Source organism: Galeopterus variegatus, unplaced genomic scaffold, assembly GCF_000696425.1.
Source record: "Galeopterus variegatus unplaced genomic scaffold, G_variegatus-3.0.2 Scaffold396, whole genome shotgun sequence".
NCBI classification, from domain to species: Eukaryota; Metazoa; Chordata; class Mammalia; order Dermoptera; family Cynocephalidae; genus Galeopterus; species Galeopterus variegatus.
In genome coordinates this window covers 50888-71408 of record NW_007726507.1, presented here as the reverse complement: position 1 = coordinate 71408, position 20521 = coordinate 50888, and the positions used below count along the sequence as shown (strand labels likewise).

The window sequence follows — 20521 nt, the reverse complement described above, 5'->3', positions numbered from 1 at the left end:
AGCCTTCCTAAATTGTTGTGAAAATACCATAATAGTCATTGTCATCAAATTAACCCACAAGTTACTGGGAATACTTACAAAATAAAGTTGTAAAGCATTAAATCTCAAACAATACACTTTCTCTCATATTTCAAAACTTACAAATGAGAATAGACACCAAATGGAATCAAACAGATTCCCAACAAAACCACCTTACATAGGAAGTTATGTGATAAAAGTTGCATTTCAAATTAGTTGAGAAAAGATAACTGAGTCGATATATGATGCTGGGATAATTAATCTGCATAGCCACTGTTCTAAAGAATGAGGTAGGTCAGCGCATATTGACATGTAAAGATGTTCCATTATATGTCATCAAGTGACTTATACAACAGTATATAAGGGATGATCTCAATGGTTTTAACATGGTCCAGGGTATATACATAGATTAGATTCTTAACACACCATAGAGAAAAAAATAAATTCAAAATGAAATAAACACATGCACATTTAATCCATAATAGTAATAGAAAAATACATGGGAAAATATTTTTAATAATGTCAAAATAGGAAAAGATAGATTTTACCTACTGTCAGGCACTATTTACTGCATGGGAAGACAAGCAGCACACACGGCAGCTAGTAAATATATAAGCCCCCAGAAAGAACTCCCTGAAAGGGTGCTAAATACTTTCTCACAAAGGGATCCTATCACAATTCACAATCCACACACAAAATATGAATATTCTAATATTTTGCAGATATCAAGGTCAAAAAACATTTTTAAAAAGACTAATAAAGCTGAAAATGTAAATATATAAAACTTCTGTATGTCAAAAGATATAGAAAAACAAAAGATAAAAGACAGTAGGTAAAATGTTGACAATACACTGGACAAAAACATAGTCCCTATCGTTGCGTTAAATCTATAAATCAAAAAGGAAAAAATACAATAGAAAAGTAGGCAAAGGACATGAATAGGCAAATCATCATAAAAGAAAGCTCTGCTTCACTCATAATTTTTTTAATGTAATTTTAAATGAGATGTTTCAACAAATCGAAATTGATCATTCCTTGGACTGGTGAGACTGGGAAATCAGGCCCTCTGTGGACTGCTGTCCAACATCACTAGAGAATAATCTGTCCAACATCTCAACCAGCGCTCACCTGGCAACGCAAGTCAAGTCGGAGTTAGTGAGCCTACAGAAATACTCACCCAAGGGCAAGGGTGGTTGTAGCAGCACTGTAATACTGATGAGTTGAAAGCTATCTCAATGCCCATGAATAAGGATTGGTTCAATGAATTACAGTCCTTCCATGCAATGGGATACTTCTACATAGCCACTGTTCTAAAGAATGAGGTAGGTCAACACAGACTGACATGTAAAGATATTCCATAATATGTCATCAAGTGACTTACACAACAGTATATAAGGAATGATCTCAATGGTTTTAACATGGTGCGGGGTATATACATAGATTAGAAGTATCTACATGTGTCTGTCTCTAGGGAATGAAAATACAGGGCGTTCACTTTTTTACCTCATATATTCTTTAAATTCCCTCTAAGATATATTACATTTATAATCAGAAAAGATGTTAAGTCCTTAAAAATTAACAATCATTTGAGAAAAGGGCCCCATTTATTATAAAGAGCTGTGTGTTTCCTTCCCAGCGCTCCAAAGGACCCACCCAAAGTCAAGAAGTCATGTGCCTTGCCCTGCAGTATGAGGTGACGTCTCCTCTATTTGAGTCCTAACTCTTGTTAGATAAAAATGCACAATGTGAGGGGTGACTTCACATAATGAAGGTATTTCCTACTTCCAGGCACTATTCGCTACATGGGAAGACAGGAACACACACAACAACTAGTAAATATGTTGTGTAAAACCCTGAAAAGAACTCCCTGAAATGGGCCAAAAACATTCTCAAATGCCATCCTATCACAATTCACAATCCACACAAAAATATAAATATTCTAACATTGGACACTTAAATATCCACACAGTCCCCACCAATGACATTCATGCATCAGCTCTGTGCCACCTGTACTGGCCCCAAGGAAGACAGGGGACCAGTCTGGTCAGCAAGTCCCCACTATTCACAAGAAGTGATGTGCCCGACAGGCTCGAGAGCCCTGTGGCGATCCATTAGCCTTGATGGCTCAGGAGTTACGGCAGCTTCTTCATTCACCTCCAAGAAGGTCCTGGATTCTTTGGAAGAAGTGGATTTCTTTTTATGGCAGACTTCTGCACAATCTGGGTTCTTTTTTCTGTGTTTGTTCTTCAATCTCCTCTTGTATGTCTGATATGCTAGGTGTTAAGACATACGAGTATTAAAAATCACTTTAGCAAAGTATCCTTTGGTGACATTGTATACATTGGGGTTTGTTTACTTTTCATCATTTATGTAAAAAAACACAGGAAAAAGGAGGGTGAAAAGAGAAAAAGCTATGGAATGAAATGATTCAGTGTATCAGAATCGAGTATCCTTTGGTGACATTGTATACATTGGGGTTTGTTTACTTTTCATCATTTATGTAAAAACACACAGGAAAAAGGAGGGTGAAAAGAGAAAAAGCTATGGAATGAAATGATTCAGTGTATCAGAATCCCTCTTCTGTCTGTAATGAACCATTCGTGAGACATTCATCAGGTCACTGACAGATGGTTCATTCAGCTGGCAAATCCCTGTGGCGTGCTTACTAAGAGCCAGGCACTGTGCTGGGTGCTGGGATGTAGCGGGGAATGAGCCAGACATGATGCCTCCCTCATGGTCTCACCATAACAAGGAATTAAAACTTGGCTCTAAGACCAGCTGTTTTATTGTGATAGGATTTCTCTCATCTCACGGGAAAATTAAACGCCAAGTTTTCCTTACACTGTTAATATTGATTGTTGTATCAGTAATCAGTGTATAATAATTAGTAATCAGTATATAATCGGTTACATTAGTAATCATTGAGACTCAGAGCCTGTTCCCAGATGACAGTAAAAATTTACAATGGCCCAAGATATGTGTGTGTGTTTGTGCACGTGTGTGACACTGTGAGCATAACTTACTCCATCTTGAAGCCCTTACACTTGCTGTGTCCTTTGTGTGAACCTGCCCACAGAAGTTATACAGTAACTAGGGGTGAGGTACTTAGAACAATAGGTAGAAACAGCTTGCTGACACACAAAGAAGGGACTTAATGACTAAGTACCGATGTGACAACAGCCAGTCTGGCTACCTGCGTCACAAGACCACCAAAAATAGTAATCATTGTCATAAGACATTTGGACTTAGTGACGTTAGCTTGTTCCTTAGTTAGTAATTACTTCTTGGCTTTTTCCACTGCTTTGTGTGAACTGCCTGTGTAAACTTGGACTCAACCAGGAGGTGGCACAGAGAAACCACACCTATACCTCTGGGTTATAGGTTGTAGCCCACCCGATCCATTATCCTGTGCATTACACTTTAATAAAATTCTTTGCTTTACCACATGGAACTTCCTGCTTTGTTCTTTGGTCTCAAGATACCTTCTCTGTTTGGTGGACATTTTGCCTTTCCGACAATGCACATATATATGTATACTTCTAATTTACCTTCTATAAACTTACATAATAATTGACTGCAAAATAATGTCTATTTGGCTGTATGGAGATATATATATAGTATTTCAATATTTGTCTATAGTTATTTGTATACATGCATTATATTTTGTATTTGAAAAATATTTCACAACCATTCAGCACGAGTCTTAGTCACAGAAACATTGAAATAACTTGGCATTTGGGAGATCTCAAGGCTCTTAATGAGACATAACAAATAAATGCATAAGTTTGGTAAACGTCATTTTTTGATCAATGAATGCTCATGGAGACCCTGTCTTAACAAGTCACGGAATCTAAGTTCTGGTAGTACACTGGTTATGGTGAAGCATATTTGTTTAATACTTATAAGATGGTTTTTTATATATTTCTGTGAAACTCCCACTTGTGTCAAAGTAAATAAGTGTTTATGCACTGTATTGTCCCCTGAAATATCATGCTAAAAATGTGTCACAGGGGCAGCACAAGCCAAGTTGGGATTGAAAAAGAAATCAGTAAGTTGGTTTAACCAATTTTCAGTCAAGTCTAGCGAAAGGGGGTTCTCCCACCTGCAACAATGAGAAATCCATCCAACAGTTGGAAGAGGCCATAGGCCAATGGGAAGATAAACATCTGGGCTAAGTGCTCAGCAGTGAAAGACAACTGGAGCATGGTGATGCACATCTGAATGTTCTGAGCTCCAGTTTCTAAGGAAATCGTTCTGCATCTGCCAATTTAAACATTTTTCAAGAGTTACATACTAGTTATGAGACTATTCTTAAATTTTCTCTTCTGTATAACAGTAAACATAAGCTATGAGCTTAAGCCATTAAAAATGTTCCTCATTCAATCGTTATTTGTCGAGTGCCTACTCTGTAGGGTCGTCTTCTGAGAAGCACAGTAGAGAAGGGCCTTGTGAACTCTGCCCTAGGAACCTGGGTGGAAAGACAAGATATACACACAGAAAAGGTTCCGTAACAACACAAGACAAAGTGTGACCGAGAGATGTTGAAATTCAGAAAAGTGGCAAAAGTGATTACAGAAGGCTTCACAGAGGAGTGTGATTAAAGGATGGAAAACTTGGAAGGGGCATTTAATTTGAGAAAAAACAATAGACACTAAAGTATGAGGGGCGGGTGTGAGCATGGCCTGTTCAGGAGGCACCGCACACACTGTGAGCCAATCTGCACAGGCAGAGGCTTGGAGGACAGGAGAATGGAAGGCTGAGATATGAAGCAGCAGAAACTCAACAGCACTTGAAAACAAACACACATAAGAAACCCAAGTGTCTGAAATGGTTGTGTTTGGTGAAAGGGTTTAGTATTTTTTTTCTACTTTCTATTTTTCTATATTTTATTGGTTTTCTGATTGTAGAAAATGAAATAAACCCCACCTGAAAAAGAAAGCGGGGAGAGGAGGAGACATGGGCAGGACCTTGGGGAGTGGGGTAAGCAGTTTTATCTGACTCCAGTTTAGAAAGGGAGCCTGCAGGTTTTTATACACAGAAGTAAAGGAAGGAAAGAGGCGTTTCAGAGGATAAACTAGCATCTATGTGCAAGCTGGACTGGAATGTGGAGGAAACAGGTGTGTTGTGTGTGGGTGAAAATATTATCGATGGCACAGGGCAAGTTCTGAGGCTCACACTTTGTTTCTACTTACTCTTTTGCTTGCTACACTTTCCTCAAACTATCCTTCCTTCTTTCAGACCCTTTTCAATAACTTGACGTGATTAAGCTACAAAGATGGAACTCACATCTGCTCCACTCACAGGGCAAAAGCACATCGCAGTCCTGATCTTTGTCAGGCCATCAGGTTTGAAAAAGACAAGATTGCTGACTTCACTTGCCATAGGAGTACTTTCTCTACATACCCAATTATATTTCAACCTCTCAGCAGTCTATGTTCCTAAGTGTTGACTTCAGAAACAAATCTAGGTTCAAATCCTAACTCCACCTTTTTCTAGCTCCATGAACTTAGTCAAGTTGCTTAACTTCTCTGGAGGGTTTGCTCCTCAGTATATTGAGGCTCGTGATACTATCTGCCTCTCGGGGTTGTAGGAAGAGGTACATGAGATAGACTGGGTGGAACCTTACCCAGTGCTTGTACAATCCTAAATGTTCCCCATATGGATGGGAAGTAGCATAAGGCCAATTAAAATTTTCCCAAACTCTTTGGAATTCAACTGCATAGTTTACTTTTTTTTTTTTTTTTTTTTTTGACTAGTAAGGGGATCACAACCCTCGGCACAGTGCTGTCCGTACCACGCTCAGCCAGTGAGCGCACTGGCCATCCCTATATAGGATCGGAACCCGCGGCCTTGGTGCTACCAGAGCTGCACTCTCCCGAGTGAGCCACAGGGCCGGCCCCATAGTTTACTTTTCTTTAATAATCCCCCCCCCTTCCCAAACTTTTTTTTTTTTTTTTTTTTTTTTTGACTAGTAAGGGGATCACAACCCTCGGCACAGTGCTGTCCGTACCACGCTCAGCCAGTGAGCGCACTGGCCATCCCTATATAGGATCGGAACCCGCGGCCTTGGTGCTACCAGAGCTGCACTCTCCCGAGTGAGCCACAGGGCCGGCCCCATAGTTTACTTTTCTTTAATAATTTTTTTCTGATTTTAAAAGTAGTACACATTTATAGAAAAACTTAGAAAAAATACATATGGTGTATTTCTTCTACAATTTTTTGATGCACAGAGCTCTTTTCACTTTCTTCTACAAAGTGGGAATCAAAATACATGCCATTTTCTATTCTTATTTAATCTAAATTTATATCTTAAGTATTTTGTAATTCATTAAAATTAGTGCACCATATCCATCACATGAATACATCATAAATTAAATATCTCCCTATTGTTTCATATTTAAATTTTTTCCATTTTTTATATTTATAAAAACCACTGCAATTAACATCTTAGCACATCAATATTCATGAGCATATCTGATGGTGCTAGCTTTAGAACAGATTTATAAAAGTAAAATTACTGAGTTAACAACTATAAATACTTATAAGGCTACTGATACGATACTAAATTGCCTTCCACAGAGTTTATACTGATTTGTGTCCCCTCCATCCTTGTGTGATAACACTTGTCTCATTACAGACATACCAACATGGAGCATTATCACTTTTAATACTTCACAGTATTTCTAAATTACATGCCCCAATTTGTAATGATAATTTAACTGTACCTTTGCCAAGATTGTTGGGTAAGAAGTGCCAGCAGAAAGCCCATGACATGGCCGATCAAAGGAAAGATGAAACTGATGGACAGAAGGGTGACGTCTGAATTCCAAGAGCCTTTCGCCAGTACCACACCAGCAACAGCGACCACCAGAAGGAGGACCCCACCAACAATGACCCCGGTCTAAAGTAAACCAATAAAATAAGAATATGTAAACATTGTGGGTTTTTTACTCTGTGAGGCAAAATCCATCAAGGCTCTAAAAGGCTTGGAACTTAGAAATTTGAGAACAAAGAAGAGACTTAGAGACCACTGAATCCAATTTCATTTTGTACAGGAGAAACCTGAGCTCCAAAGTGGTTAAGTGTCTTGGCTACGCTAGAAATTGATGGGGTTTGACATAAATCAAAGTCTTCTTATTTTATGATCAATAACTTTCCCCTTCAAGCAGAGGATTTGGCCAGAAGGATTGGATAGTAGAGTTTTTTGTGGATAGGACAAACTGTAAATTAAATGGAATCTGACAATAAGTATCCGAAGCCCCTACACACACCCCTAAGACTCCTCGCTGGCAGGCTCCTGTCTCAGGTCTGCGCTGCCTGACGGTCGCCTCTCCTCCCACCATCCCCGCAACCACCAGCAGCTCCTACTGCTTTGATCCCCGCCCTTCTCTCCTCTGAATGAAACGTACCTATCCTCCATTAGACAATCTGAGCTAAGATTAACGTAATAGGAGAAATCTGACAGAGACCTGTGTCCTCTCCCAAATAAATACTGTCTCTTATTTATGTTGTTGAACAAAAACTGAAACAAAAAATCAACAACAAAATTCCAACACTCTGAGTTTTAGATCAAATAGGAAGAAAACACGGGTGGGGACAATTTGGGAAAATCAAGATCTTGGCAAGCTTCCATTCATGCCATGTCAACAGCACACTTGATTTGAAATGACTCAGGGTATGGAGGAAGGTGGTCATGGGGAACCAAAGAAACAAAAAATAAACAAAACAAACAAATGTATCATAGATGTGCTCTGGGGGCCAGTTTTACTGTTCAAATACAGGGGCAGACTGAGCCCCTGCCTATCGGGGAGATGCTGAAACACACAAAGAAAGCCTCTCATTGTAAAATCTCCCCTTCCTCTTTCTACCAAAAAGGAATTTCAGTTTAAAATTCACCAAGAGGAAATGAGAAAAACTGAAGTTTGTTCAGAAAATGTGTCAGATCTAAAATTAAAATAGGACTAAGAACAGAGAATGGACTTATCCTAAAATAATGATTAAATTAGCCTGGTTTTTTACTAAGGTGCTTGCTATGGGTTGAATGTTTGTCCCCTCCAAAGCTCACATTGGAAGCTTGATCCCCAGTGTGGCAGGGTTAAGAGGTGGGCCTTTAAGAGGTGACCGGATCATGAAAACTATGCCCTTGTGAATGGATTAGTCCATTCATGGAGTAATGTGTTGTCATGGGTGTGGACTGGTGGCTTTATAAAGAGAGCACGTGAAAGAGCTCTTGCCATACTGGCCATGTGATTTCCTGTGTCGCCATGGGACTACAGAGTTCCACCCAGAAGAAGGCCCTCACCAGAAGTGGCTCCCCTAGACCATGGACTTCCCAGCCTCCAAAACTGTAGAAAATGAATTTCTTTTTCTTTTTTCTTTTTTTCTTTTTCTTTCTTTTTATTTTTTGCAGCTGGTGGGTATGGGGATCTGAACCCTCAACCTTGATGTTACAACACCGCACTCTAATCAACTGTGAAATAAATTTCGTTTTTTAAATATATTACCCAATTTCATGTATCCTGTTATCAGCGGTTTGTGAGTACCTTTCAGAACAGATTCAGCGACAGGCAACAGACTAATACAGTGCTCTAGAATATTAAATATTTTTGCCACAAATCCTAAGGAATAGCCAAAGGAAAGGAGTTTTAAATCTGCTCTTTAACAAATAATAAAACTGGTGTACAGAAAATTTATCTGGTTTCTCCATTGACACTTGTAGATTAATAGAGGATCTGGAAACACCAAAATCATGATCTTGTTGTTCAATCATGTGTTGCTGTTCAATGTCCTTTTAAGAAATGTAACTGGGGGCTGGCCATTAGCTCCGCTGGTTACAGCACGGTATTTTATCATCAAGGTCACAAAGTGAAGGGTTCAGATCCCCCCACCAGCCAGTCACCAAAAAAAAAAAGAAGAAAGAAATGTAAGATAGAGTACTTGAAAAGTAAGGAGTTGCCATGATAATACCCTCTCCTCTTGTTTTCTCCAGTTGAAAATTACAATAATAAGTGTAGAAAAGAAGGGACATTACTCCATGAGTACAGAGGAAAAAGAGAGTGCAAATCAAGTGTGCACTCTCTGTGCTAAGGTCATCCACATGCAATCCAAATGCACGACACGGCAGCTTTCTCCAGCCCTCTGTGCCCGCCTGTTCGTCTGCTTGCTCTCCACCGTGCTGGGGGAATAGTGAGAGGTGTTCAATCTTGGGCCAAACCGGGAAAGCAGCATCCATTTATGCAGGCAAATGGAGTGGCAGCATTGGGTCACGTAGAGCCAAACAGCAAGAGCTTAACCTGAACCAAACCATGAACCCCAATAAAATTAACTGAGATTTACCTGATGAACTTCCAGTTAACCCAAATGTTTATTTCTTTATAAATGGAAACTATAACTAAAACATTTTTCAAATCTTCATGAAAGCAGCACATATAATAATCTTATATTCACTAAAATGATAAATAATCAGAAAAATGAAGAACACTGTAGGAGATTGACATCATTGCTGAGAATGCCTTCTCTGTAGCTAGGTATTTTTAAAATCCATTTATCAAAAACATTTGCCTGTCTCTCCGGCAAACAAAAGACAACTCTGCAAATCAAGAGCGGGTAGGAAGTTCCAGTTACGATCATTCCACAGATACACTCCTCAGTGCTTTCTGGATGATTTCATTTAAACAGTCTTACTCATGTAGCCAGCAGCCCTTGCCATGTGTACAAACTACAACTTGAAGCTGCCCCCAAGAATGCTTCTGCAAGACAGCCCTCTGCCCTGCTTTTCCAGGGAACCAGCCACGTTCGTAAACGCTGGGGTCCATCTCGTGCACGTTTGCTCAGTTTTCCCCTTGAGTGCGCCTGTGTGAAGCCTTGGGAATGGACGGGCTTGGGCTCTCTCTGTTCACACACATGCCTTAGCTTTCTGTCACTAAGTCAAGTGTCCCACGTTGTCCAGGGTGTCATAAGCCTCAGTTCATGGGCCTATGGGAGTAACAGGACAAGGTTTATAGGGGCAGAGGAAACACAAGGGCTGCATGCAAAACCGCAGGACACGTCAGGAACACTGATGGGTGTGGGGCTGTATTTGATCGGCTTGTTTACTCAGCCAACTTCTGTCTTTCATGTCTCTGAGTCTGAGCATTTGCTAACTGTGACGTGGAACTGCTCACCTTGAGAATGATTTTGGATTGTTTTGGCCACCTATAATTCACGTAGACACCGAAGGCTACAGGAATGGTCAGGCACACAAGGGTAATTCCTAAAGAGAAAGAAAATCCATCAGACATTATCCCTCCCACCGTAACTGCCCAATTCTTCTCAACAATTTCCATTTCAATTAGATAACATCTTTATTATTTTTGTTTTGTTTTGTTTTTTCTGCAGCTGGCTGGTACAGGGATTGAACACTGGACCTTGCTATTACCAGCTCTAACCAACTTGCTATTATCATACTCTAACCAACTGAGCTAACCAGCCACCTCAACAGCTTTACTAAAGCTACATTTTTCTCCTGCATCCATTTCCAAAAATAAAAAATGAATAAAATCTTGGAAAGACAGTTTTTGAAGGGTATATGATGCTAATACATGCCACCATACCTGGGCCACCATTTCTCTCTCAGAATCCCTCTAACAATCACATGGAATTTTGGAGACAACCAAAAATGTAATTAGAAAACAAGAGGATCATTTTAAGTCTGTGAAATTCCTTGGTTGTATATATGGGTGTCACCTTCCTTAACCATAGCTATTATTTCCCTATCTGAGGCCAATGGGTCACTTGCTTCACAAAATAAACAGTACCTATTACAGACATAAAAACAGCATTTGTTATACCACCAAAGTAACTTCTCATATTTTCCAAGTGTAGCCAGGTTACCCCCAGGTGGGTGGAAAAAAATGCCTTTGTAATTAGCACCAGTGAATAAAGGATTGAAGGTAGGCTCAGTAGAGCAGAGGTGGCTGTCCACTTGCCAATAGGAGCCATCCAGTGACATTTTCCAGTTCTGCTTTCCAAATCTGGCCAAGTGCCTACAATACTGGCTCCAAAGTTATATGACTTGCTCATAACATTTTGGGTCTTAATGGTTTGTGAGTACCTTTCAGAACAGATTATCAAAACAGAATATATTAAGTAATTTACTAATCAGAAAAAGTTGTACATAAAATCATGGTTTCTAGATTAAGGTTTCACTCAAATTTTACTCACTGGGGTCCAGCTATTATCAGGGGATGGCTCTAATCATAATTTTGAGTGATAGGTCATAGGTTGTAAGCTTGAGAGTCCAGACTGACACTTCAGAGTTTTAAGAATCATAGTTTCTATCACTTCTCCAAAGGCTCTGACCAAACTAGCACAGGCAGATCATTTCACTATATTTCTCTTCCAAATCTAGGAAGTCCCTGGAGATCTTTAGAAAAAGGGCAGAGCTTAATAAGGAAAAACATCCAGGAGAGGAGATAATGAAAGAGATGTGGGTGTGGTTGTGACAAGGACGAGCTTTAATAATCAGGAGGAATCTTTTACGTTCAATCTGTTTAAAAAAAAAAAAAGTCAAGGCTCACAGGCAATGTGAAGGTGAAGGTGTGGGAAAAAAGGCCTAATTAGAGCCACTAGATCCAGTTAAACTTTGGATCATAAAGAGTCCAATTACTTTATAGTCTGATTATATGAAGGTGTTTTTGTTTTTGTTTTCGGGTTGTTTTTTTTTTAAGAAAATTCTCTGGTTTTATTTTCAAAAATGAACTCTTGTTCATTAAGAGTTAAGAGCTTGGACTTTTCAGTCAGATTCCAGAGTTAAAATTTCAATTCTGTATTTACCAACTACACAATCTTGGTCAAGTTACTTAACCTCTCTAAGCCTGAACATCTAGAAAATTGGACTAGTAATAGAATCTATACTGTACAGTTATTCAGGGAATTAAATTAGATAATACAAAAAAATTCCTGTACGAAGAGATATATATAATTAACAATAGCATTGATTAGTACCATCACCATTACTATCACTACCCCATTTCACAAGTCCAATACAGACCTATATTCTGATATGGAATGGTGAGATTCTGCTTAAGATTCCAGGACCAGGTGTAGAGATAAAGGGAGAGTGGCATCATTCCCAGGGCAGCCACTGTAGAACAGGTTGTCATACTGATGCTGAAAGTAAAAATTAAAGTGATGCTTAGGAGGAGAGAGAGTTGGAAATTAAAAATTTAGTCTTTGCCAAAAGCAACTCCTGAGATACAATTTCTTAGAGATTACATGGAGTAAGCTACTTGGAGCTAGCTTCTCTCCTATTATTCAACAAATAATGGCTATATTTGTGGCCTAGAAGAAGATTTCCAGCAGTTCTAGTTCTTGTCATCCATCAATTAACTCATATTTCTTTGAGCATCTACTTGCTCTAAACATTCTGCTAGGTGCTATAGGATTCTTTTTCTGGTATTAGCAACACGCTCTAACCAAGTGAGCTAACCAGCCAGCTTCAGCTATTTTTAATATAGTCACAAGATTGTGCAACCACAGCACTATTTCCAGAACATTTTCATCACTCCAGAAAGAAACTCTGACCCCATTAGCAGTCACTTTCCATTCCCTCCTTCCTCCAGCCCCTAGTGACCACGAATCGACTTTCCGTCTTAATAGGATTGCCTGTTCTATACATTTCATATGAATAGAATCATACAACATGTGGCCTTTTTTGTGTGTCTAGCTTCTTTCACTTAGCATGGTGTTTTCAAGGTTCATCCATGTTTTAGCATATATCAGAACTTCATTTTTTTATGGCTTTTTGTCCTTTATTCTATTAATATGATGTATTACATTGAATTTTGTATATTTTGGGATATATTCCACTTGGTCATGGTGTATTATCCTTTTTTTGTGTGCTGCTAGATTCAGTTTGCTAGCATTTTGTTGAGTATTTTTGCATACATATTCATAAGGGATTTTGGTCTGTAGTTTTCTTGTGATGTCTTTGTCTAGTTTTGGTACAGGATGATTGGAATTGGGCAAGTTAAAATGCCACAAAGCTGACTAGGTCCCTGCCCAGTGTGAAGTGCTATTAAATATCTGTCAAGAAGAAGTCACCCAAACACCACATGCCATAAGATTCCCACAGTCACTGACCCTCAGACACAGCAAGTTGAATAGGGCAAGGGAGGGTACAGAACCACAGAGAAAAGGAATTGATGTGAGATACTAGGCTGAATTAAAAATTCTCTTCCAATTCTGAGACTTGTGATCCTACGATTAGAAACTGGAATTGAAGTAGAGTGATAAATTAGAGTAAATCGTAGATTCTAGGCTTCAGGACTATTTATGGACACTCTTAGCACCGTTCTACCCAATGAGGAAAAGCAAGAGGAATATCACAGAACACAAACCCAGGGTGGAAAGCAGAAGTGAAGGACAGAAGAACCGAGTCACCTGGCATCAATTTGAGGGGTTTGTTAAGTTAGAGGTGACAGCAGGACATCCAGTGCAAGTCTCCTGGGTAGGCAAAGAAAAACTCAGTACACAGCCACCGTCATCACTAAAGACACACATCGGGCCACGCTGGGAAGTAACATGTGGGTTTGTGAGCGGGATGAGCCAAATCAAAACAGTCCAGCCAACAGCCATGCAACACAGCTTACCGGGAAAACCAATGAGAATATCAGAACCGAGATTTGGTCTTTGTGAGGAATAAACCTGGAAAGATTTCTAATAGACAACTGGTTTATATTTGTCATTTTTGCAATTAACTGTCTCCAAGTAAAAAAGGCTAACAAGTTTTAAGTGTCACAGATCTTAAGGATTTACAAGTACCTAATGTCTGGTAGGGGCAGAGGCAGGGGTAGTCCTTTGGTTTAGAGTCTTCTAAGACTGTGTGTATCTTGACTACTGTTATGGTCTGAATGCTTCCCCAAAAATACATGTGTTGGAAACTTCCAATGCAACAGTGTTGGAAGGCAGGGGCTTTGGGGAGGTGTTTAGGTTATGAGGGCAGAGCCCTTATGAATTAATGTCATTTAAAAGGGCTTGATAGAAGAAGTTTGTCCCTTTTTTGCCCTTCTGCCTTCCACCATTTGAGTGGTGGCATCTTGATCTCGGACTTACCAGCCTCCAGAACTATGAGAAAATAAATTTCTGTTCTTGATAAATTACCTAGTCTCAGGTATTCTGTTATAGCAGCACAAAATAGACTAAGACAATTACCATACTGTTATTGCATTATATAAACTAAGTTATTGCTTATTAAGTTTGCAATATATGCTGGGTTTTTTTCTAAGTACATAATTTTTAAAGTCCTTATGTTTTTAATTGGAGAAAAGCACTTAGTTACACTAATAGTTAATATTTTAAACATTGACTAATAACAACAGTTACTACTTTAAATATTTTAATATTTAAAATATTAAAATACATAACTTCAGGAAGCAGAGCTTCAGAAAGGCCTCCCCTGCTCTGAACTGGGGAGAGGAAGACAAGCCCATGGTGCTTGTGGAGAAAGCACAGAGAAGTGGGCAGGCAAAACACCACGCTGTACACCATAAATATACATAATTTTAAATTTGTCAATTAAAAATAAGTTTTTAATTAAAGGAAAGTTACATTTCATGAAAGCTAAGAAAAGAGAGCTCCCAAATGAAGGCTGAATGCCGACAAAACGTCAGGGAGAATGACAACCCAAGAAGAGGACTAAGTGCCATTCCCTTGCCCCATATTTTGCTACCTTCCACCCCAAATCTATTCTTTCCATCTCTCACCCCCCACTCCCAACTCCCAAGCTCAGGCTATCTTTTATACCTATCTGGGTGACAGACCAGTGAAAGAATGAATGACTAAAATTAGGCAAAATAAGAAAAGTGGAAATGAGATACCCTTCAGCAATATATTTTATCTTTCAATTGCTGAAAAAAATTACACCATCTGTTTAGGTACAAACTGTTTACAGACACTATTAGCACGGCTCTACCCAATGAGGAAAAACAAATGGAACATCACACCACACAAACTCAGGGTGCAAAGCAAGAGTTTCTTCACTTAAACACCAGGCACAGAAAGTCTGGAGAACTTTTTAATGTTCACTGAAGTTCTCACACCAGCCTGCCTTGCACATAGTACATGCTCAATCTGAGTCCATGGCACAAATGACCCACAGACTGAGAAGCAGACGACCCTCCTGCCCTACAAAGGAGGGGAAGGAGATCCTTCGTATGTCTGAGGCCTTCTGCAGAGACAGCGAGGGTCCTCCAGCACTTTATTGGACCTACAATTCATCCATCATTCCTCTTCATAATATGAGTATATATCACCAATGCTTCTATCTAATTACCCCGCCTATGAGACAATCTATCTCATTGTTACCCGGCCTATGAAAGCAAGGCCTCTGCATTCCCAGGACCTGGTGTGGGCTCATGCTGCAGCACATTGCAAGAGCTAATAAATACTTACTGAATAAATGGATGATCAAAGAAGGAACCAATGCAGCAACACACTGGTGCTATGAAAATGTTCTCTCTGCCTTCCACATATGTCATGTACCTGCAGGTGAACCTCAGGAAAATCTTGGTGAAATGACCCCTTTACACTTAATTCTAATGATAGACACCTCCAATAGCAAGCCAGAAGAACACAGACTTTCTATAAAATCATGCTCTTCCCAGGACAAAGGAGTAAAATTTTAAGGAGCAAATATTTAGCTATTTGATGCCCCTTTTAGACACCCAGACTTACATAATTTACAAATATTTGTATACATCTCTACTCCTCTTTTGTTTTTTCTTTTAAGCAGTCGTATTTCATGCTTGCTTGCTCTATAAATAGGATTTAAAATTTTTTTTCTCATTAAAGGAAATATACTTTACTCTGCAACTTGGTTGCTTTTTTTTTCCACTTAATATACCATGAACAGCCTCTCAGATCAATACATTCAAACTCATTCTTTTAGAGAACTGTAAAGTATGCCATAATCTAAACATGCCATAATTTCTTCAATCACTTCATTAATGATGGATAAGTTGTTTTTAGTCTTTTGTCAATATAATTAATGTTATAATAAACATTGTTGTACATATTTCACTGGAAATAATTCTTTTATTTCTGTAGAGTAAATTCTCCAAAGTGGAATCACTATGTCGAAAGTCTGTGTTTTTTTATTTTAACGGATACTGCCAGATTACTTTCTGAAGATTGTTGCATTTCACAATCTTGCCTCGTCTGAATGTGATCAATCCCTTCTAATTCTCGTGAGAGCAATGAAAACTGTATCTCACTCTTATTTTGTTACACACTTGGCTCTCTGTGAGGTTGTACTTTCCTTCCTATTTATTGGCCTCTTCTATGTTCTGCTTGTCTGACTTTTTTTTCTCATCTTGTAGAACCTCTTTTAAAATCAGAGTACATGCCATCGCATATAATGCAAATATTTTTACCAAGCTTATTGTATATCTTTGACTTTGCTTATGACTTTTGCCATAATTAACATTTATATAGTCAAAGCTGCTCTTTTTTTTTTTTTAATGACTTCTGAGTTTCTTGTCTTGTTAAAGATCTCCCCCATCCTGAGGACATTCAAATATTGTTCCCTAGTTTTTATTTTTTCATAGGCTGATATTTTATATTTATATTCTCAACTCTTTTAAAATTTATATTTTGTATGGTATAAAGTATGACTCTAACAATTTTCATCTATATTGAGAGGCAAGTGTATCAATATAACTTACTAAATAAGCTATTTTCCACTAAACTGAATTGCCAACTTTATCATATATTAGATGTCCAGATGTATTCAAAATATTTTCTGGAAACTCTATTCTAGTCCACAGATAAATACATCTTTTTCCTAAGCAAATACCAGCCTGTCCAAACACAGAACTGCCAAATCATAGATAAAAATGAGCTGGAGCAGAAGGCCAAACTGGCCGAGCAGGCTGAGCGACATGATGATGCAGCGGCCTGCATGAAATCTGTAACTGAGCAAGGAGCTGACTTGTCCAACGAGGAAAGGAATCTTCTCTCGGTTCTTCTTATAAAAATGTTGTAGGAGCCCATAGGTCATCTTGCAGGGTGTCTCAAGTATTGAGCAAAAGACAGAGTGCTGAGAAAAAACAGCAGATGGTTCGAGAATACACAGAGAAAATTAAGACCAAGATAAGAGATATCTACAATGATATACTGTCTCTTTTGGAAAAATTCTTGATCCCCAATGCTTTACAAGCAAACAGCAAAGTCTTCTGTTTGAAAATGAAAGGAGACTACTACTGTGACTTGGCTGAGGTTGCTGCTGGTGATGACAAGAAAAGGACTGTGGATCAGTCACAACAAGCATACCAAGAAGCTTTTGAAATCAGCAAAAAGGAAATGCAGCCAACGCATCTTATCAGATTGGGTCTGCCCCTTAATTTCTCTGTGTTCTATGATGAGATTCTGAACTCCCCAGAGAAGGCCTGCTCTCTTGCAAAGAGCAAAGACAGCTTTTTATGAAGCCATTGCTAAACTTGATACATTAAATGAAGAGTCATATAAAGACAGCATGCTAATAATGCAATTACTGAGAGACAACTTAACATTATGAACCTTGGATACCCAAGGAGACAAAGCTGGAACAGAAGGGGAAAATTAACTGGCCTTCCAACTTTTGTCTGCCTCATTATAAAATTTACACTGTAGACCATTTGTCAGCCATACTCTCCCACAAATACTTTTTTGTTTATAATTTAAGAAACGTAAACATTACTTCTTTTTTAATTTCTATACTTCCCATGTGGTTTTTATGTGTGGTATTAGGTGAATAGAGCCAGTTAACATTTAGGGAGTTCTCTGTTTTTATCTTGAGGTGGCCAATATTGGGATGTGGGATTTTTATACAAGTTAAAACTGTTGGGGGGCCGGCCCGTGGCTCACTTGGTAGAGTGCGGTGCTGATAGCGCCAAGGCCCCGGGTTCAGATCCCACATAGGGATGGCCGGTTCGCTCACTGGCTGAGCGTGGTGCTGACAACACCAAGTCAAGGGTTAAGATCCCCTTACCGGTCATCTTTAAAAAAAAAAAAAAAAAAAACTGTTGGGCATAGTACTTTTGGTACATTGTGGCTTCGCAAGGGCCAGTGTTTAAACCACTTCCATCCTCTAAGCAAAGAAAACTGCCTACATATTGGCTTGTCCTGGTGAAGAATAGAAGGGATACTTGGTTACAGTCACAGGTGTAGTTATCGTAGGTACTTTAAGGTTTGGAGCACTTGGAAGGCTGTTGTAGAACAGATATCCCTCAGATGCTACATGTTGAACCATGTTTACGTGTGGAATGCTCAGTGTCGATGTGCACACCTTCGACTACAGCTGCAGAAGTGCTCCTTTAGACATAGCTGTGAACTTACTCTGGGTAAGGGTACAAGCAGTTCACATTCCATTATTTGTAAAGTTACCTGATGTTTGCTTTCATAGTTTTTGCTATACACATTTTTATTTGTATTTAGATGTCTTAATCAACCTAAGAACAAATGTAAAAATAAAGATGCAGTAAAAATGAATTGCTTGATATCCATTATTTCATGTATATTGAGCACAGCAGTAAAACAAAAAACCCATGTATTTAATTTTTTAAAGTTTTTTTGCGTTTGTAATTTTTTTTATACTTGCCTAACATGCATGTGCTATAAAAATAGTTAACAGGGAAATAACTTGAGATGATGGCTAGCTTAGTTTAATGTCTTACGAAATTTTCACAAACAACCTAAGCATCATTTTTAAGAACATGTATATTAAGTTTATGTAAGTGGAAAAAAAGTTTTATGGACTTTAAAAAAAATACCAGACTGTTTTAATTACAGTGTTTTCACAGTGTATTTTCATATATGGTAGGGCAAATACCATCACATAAGTTTTCAAACTTTTCTTAGCAGATCTTGCATATATTTTATTCCACATAAAATCTAAAATTACTTTATCCTCTGAAGAATGTTTGCTTTAAGCAATGACTCTTCCTGGCTAGAGGGCAGCTTAAAGGAAGAAAAGCAATTTGCCACAGCTCTCAAACTTCTGTATCCATGAAGACAGTGTCTGGGAAGCTTTTCCAAATTCTTGGCCTAAGACAGGGCTACATTCCTTGGTTCTCCATATTACCAAATCCTGAAGGGAATTCTATATCACATCACTTTAACCTTGAGCTTCTGGAGAATTAGCACAGCATTTCACCCTCCCTCCCCCCCGCCCCCATGGCTCTGGCTTGAACAGCAGAAAGGTAAGATTCATAATTGTGGGAAGCAAAGTGTGAGATTTATATCAGACTGATATTATATCCAGATTACCTAGGTAATGCTTTCATCCTTCATAAAATTTTTCAAGCCCAGGATGCTCACGGTAATGGTCAAGGATGGTAGTAGATGATCCTGTTGCTCTGCCAACTGTTATAAATGCCAACAAAGCTGGAAAAGCATAGTGAATGTGTGCAAGTGCAGTGGGAAGTCACGTCACGCCTTTTATTTCACTGCCACAAAATTCTAGTGTAGAATAAGCAGAAGATGTGGCCAACTGGATCTCTCAACTGTTCACATATAGGAAAACTGTTGGCAAAATATGACTTCAATATAACAAGATTCCACTTGCATTAAGAATGGCATCATCGTCATCTCCCAAAACTATTACAGAGAATAATGAGGCAGACTAACAAGTCTAGACAAACAGGTAAATCTTGAACCTCCCTTAAAACAGAGAAATTACACATATACACATTGCATTAAGATGCAAGTCAATAACATTTTGCAATTGGGGTTTAAATTATTCAAATGTTCTTTTAATTTGAAACCCATAAAATCAGGAACTCTGACTCTCAAAACTGTGAAAATAGATACTTGCTTCCCCACTAAAAGAAATAAAAAATTATCTGGCTAGCCAGATGGACATGGAATGTGCTATAAGATCACATCAACAGACGTGACCTTAGAAAAGAGTTCAAGGCCCAGTTTTCCATCCCCAGACACAGTTGCTACCCTTTGCTGCTGCCTCCCAATAATAATAACGAGCATTTATTGAGCACTTCGTGCTAGGTCTTGTGCCTCATGCTTTTATATATATCTTCTCTATTCAGCTACATGATAACTCTATTTTAGCATTATTTCCATTTTATAAACGAGGAAGCTAAGGTAACATGGAGTTATAGAAGCTTACATGAAGTTGCATGGATTCAATCTCAGTTCCATCCCCAAAGCCTGAAGCACAGAAGACCTTCAGTTCTCCACCAGGCAGGCCATATCAGACAAACCTGAAGAATCTTAAGTCTTATTTCCAGGACCGAGAACTCTAAAGTTCAAAGTTGGCCACTGACTCCACAGAATCCTTTCTCTGCAGCTGAAGACACAAATGCATCCTCAGGAAAGAATGGACCTCATAGATATCAAAAGTTTCATTTCAAAAGTCATTTCTGTTATACACGGAAGCAACCAGAAACTTTCATTCAGTCATTCCCTCACATTTATTGAGTGCCTACTACCACCAGGCTGGCCCTGAGCACACAAAAACAAGCAGGCC

The 20521-nt window shown here is 38.8% G+C and overlaps 1 protein-coding gene and 1 pseudogene across 1 annotated transcript in view; one reads left to right on the top strand and one right to left on the bottom strand.

The window, feature by feature from the left end:
- Positions 1 to 836: 836 nt before the first annotated feature.
- The window catches only part of SLC10A6 (solute carrier family 10 (sodium/bile acid cotransporter), member 6), a 26760-nt gene continuing 7075 nt past the window's right edge, over positions 837 to 20521 (bottom strand). Inside the window, exons 2-6 of the mRNA XM_008568305.1 lie at positions 12050 to 12168; positions 10182 to 10270; positions 6744 to 6919; positions 4121 to 4278; positions 837 to 2291 (exon numbers count right to left, since the gene is read on the bottom strand). Coding sequence (XP_008566527.1) covers positions 2077 to 2291; positions 4121 to 4278; positions 6744 to 6919; positions 10182 to 10270; positions 12050 to 12168 — 757 coding nt within the window. The 3' untranslated portion in view covers positions 837 to 2076. The remainder of the gene's footprint in view (positions 2292 to 4120; positions 4279 to 6743; positions 6920 to 10181; positions 10271 to 12049; positions 12169 to 20521) is intronic.
- Positions 16131 to 17620, top strand: LOC103586948 (annotated as a pseudogene).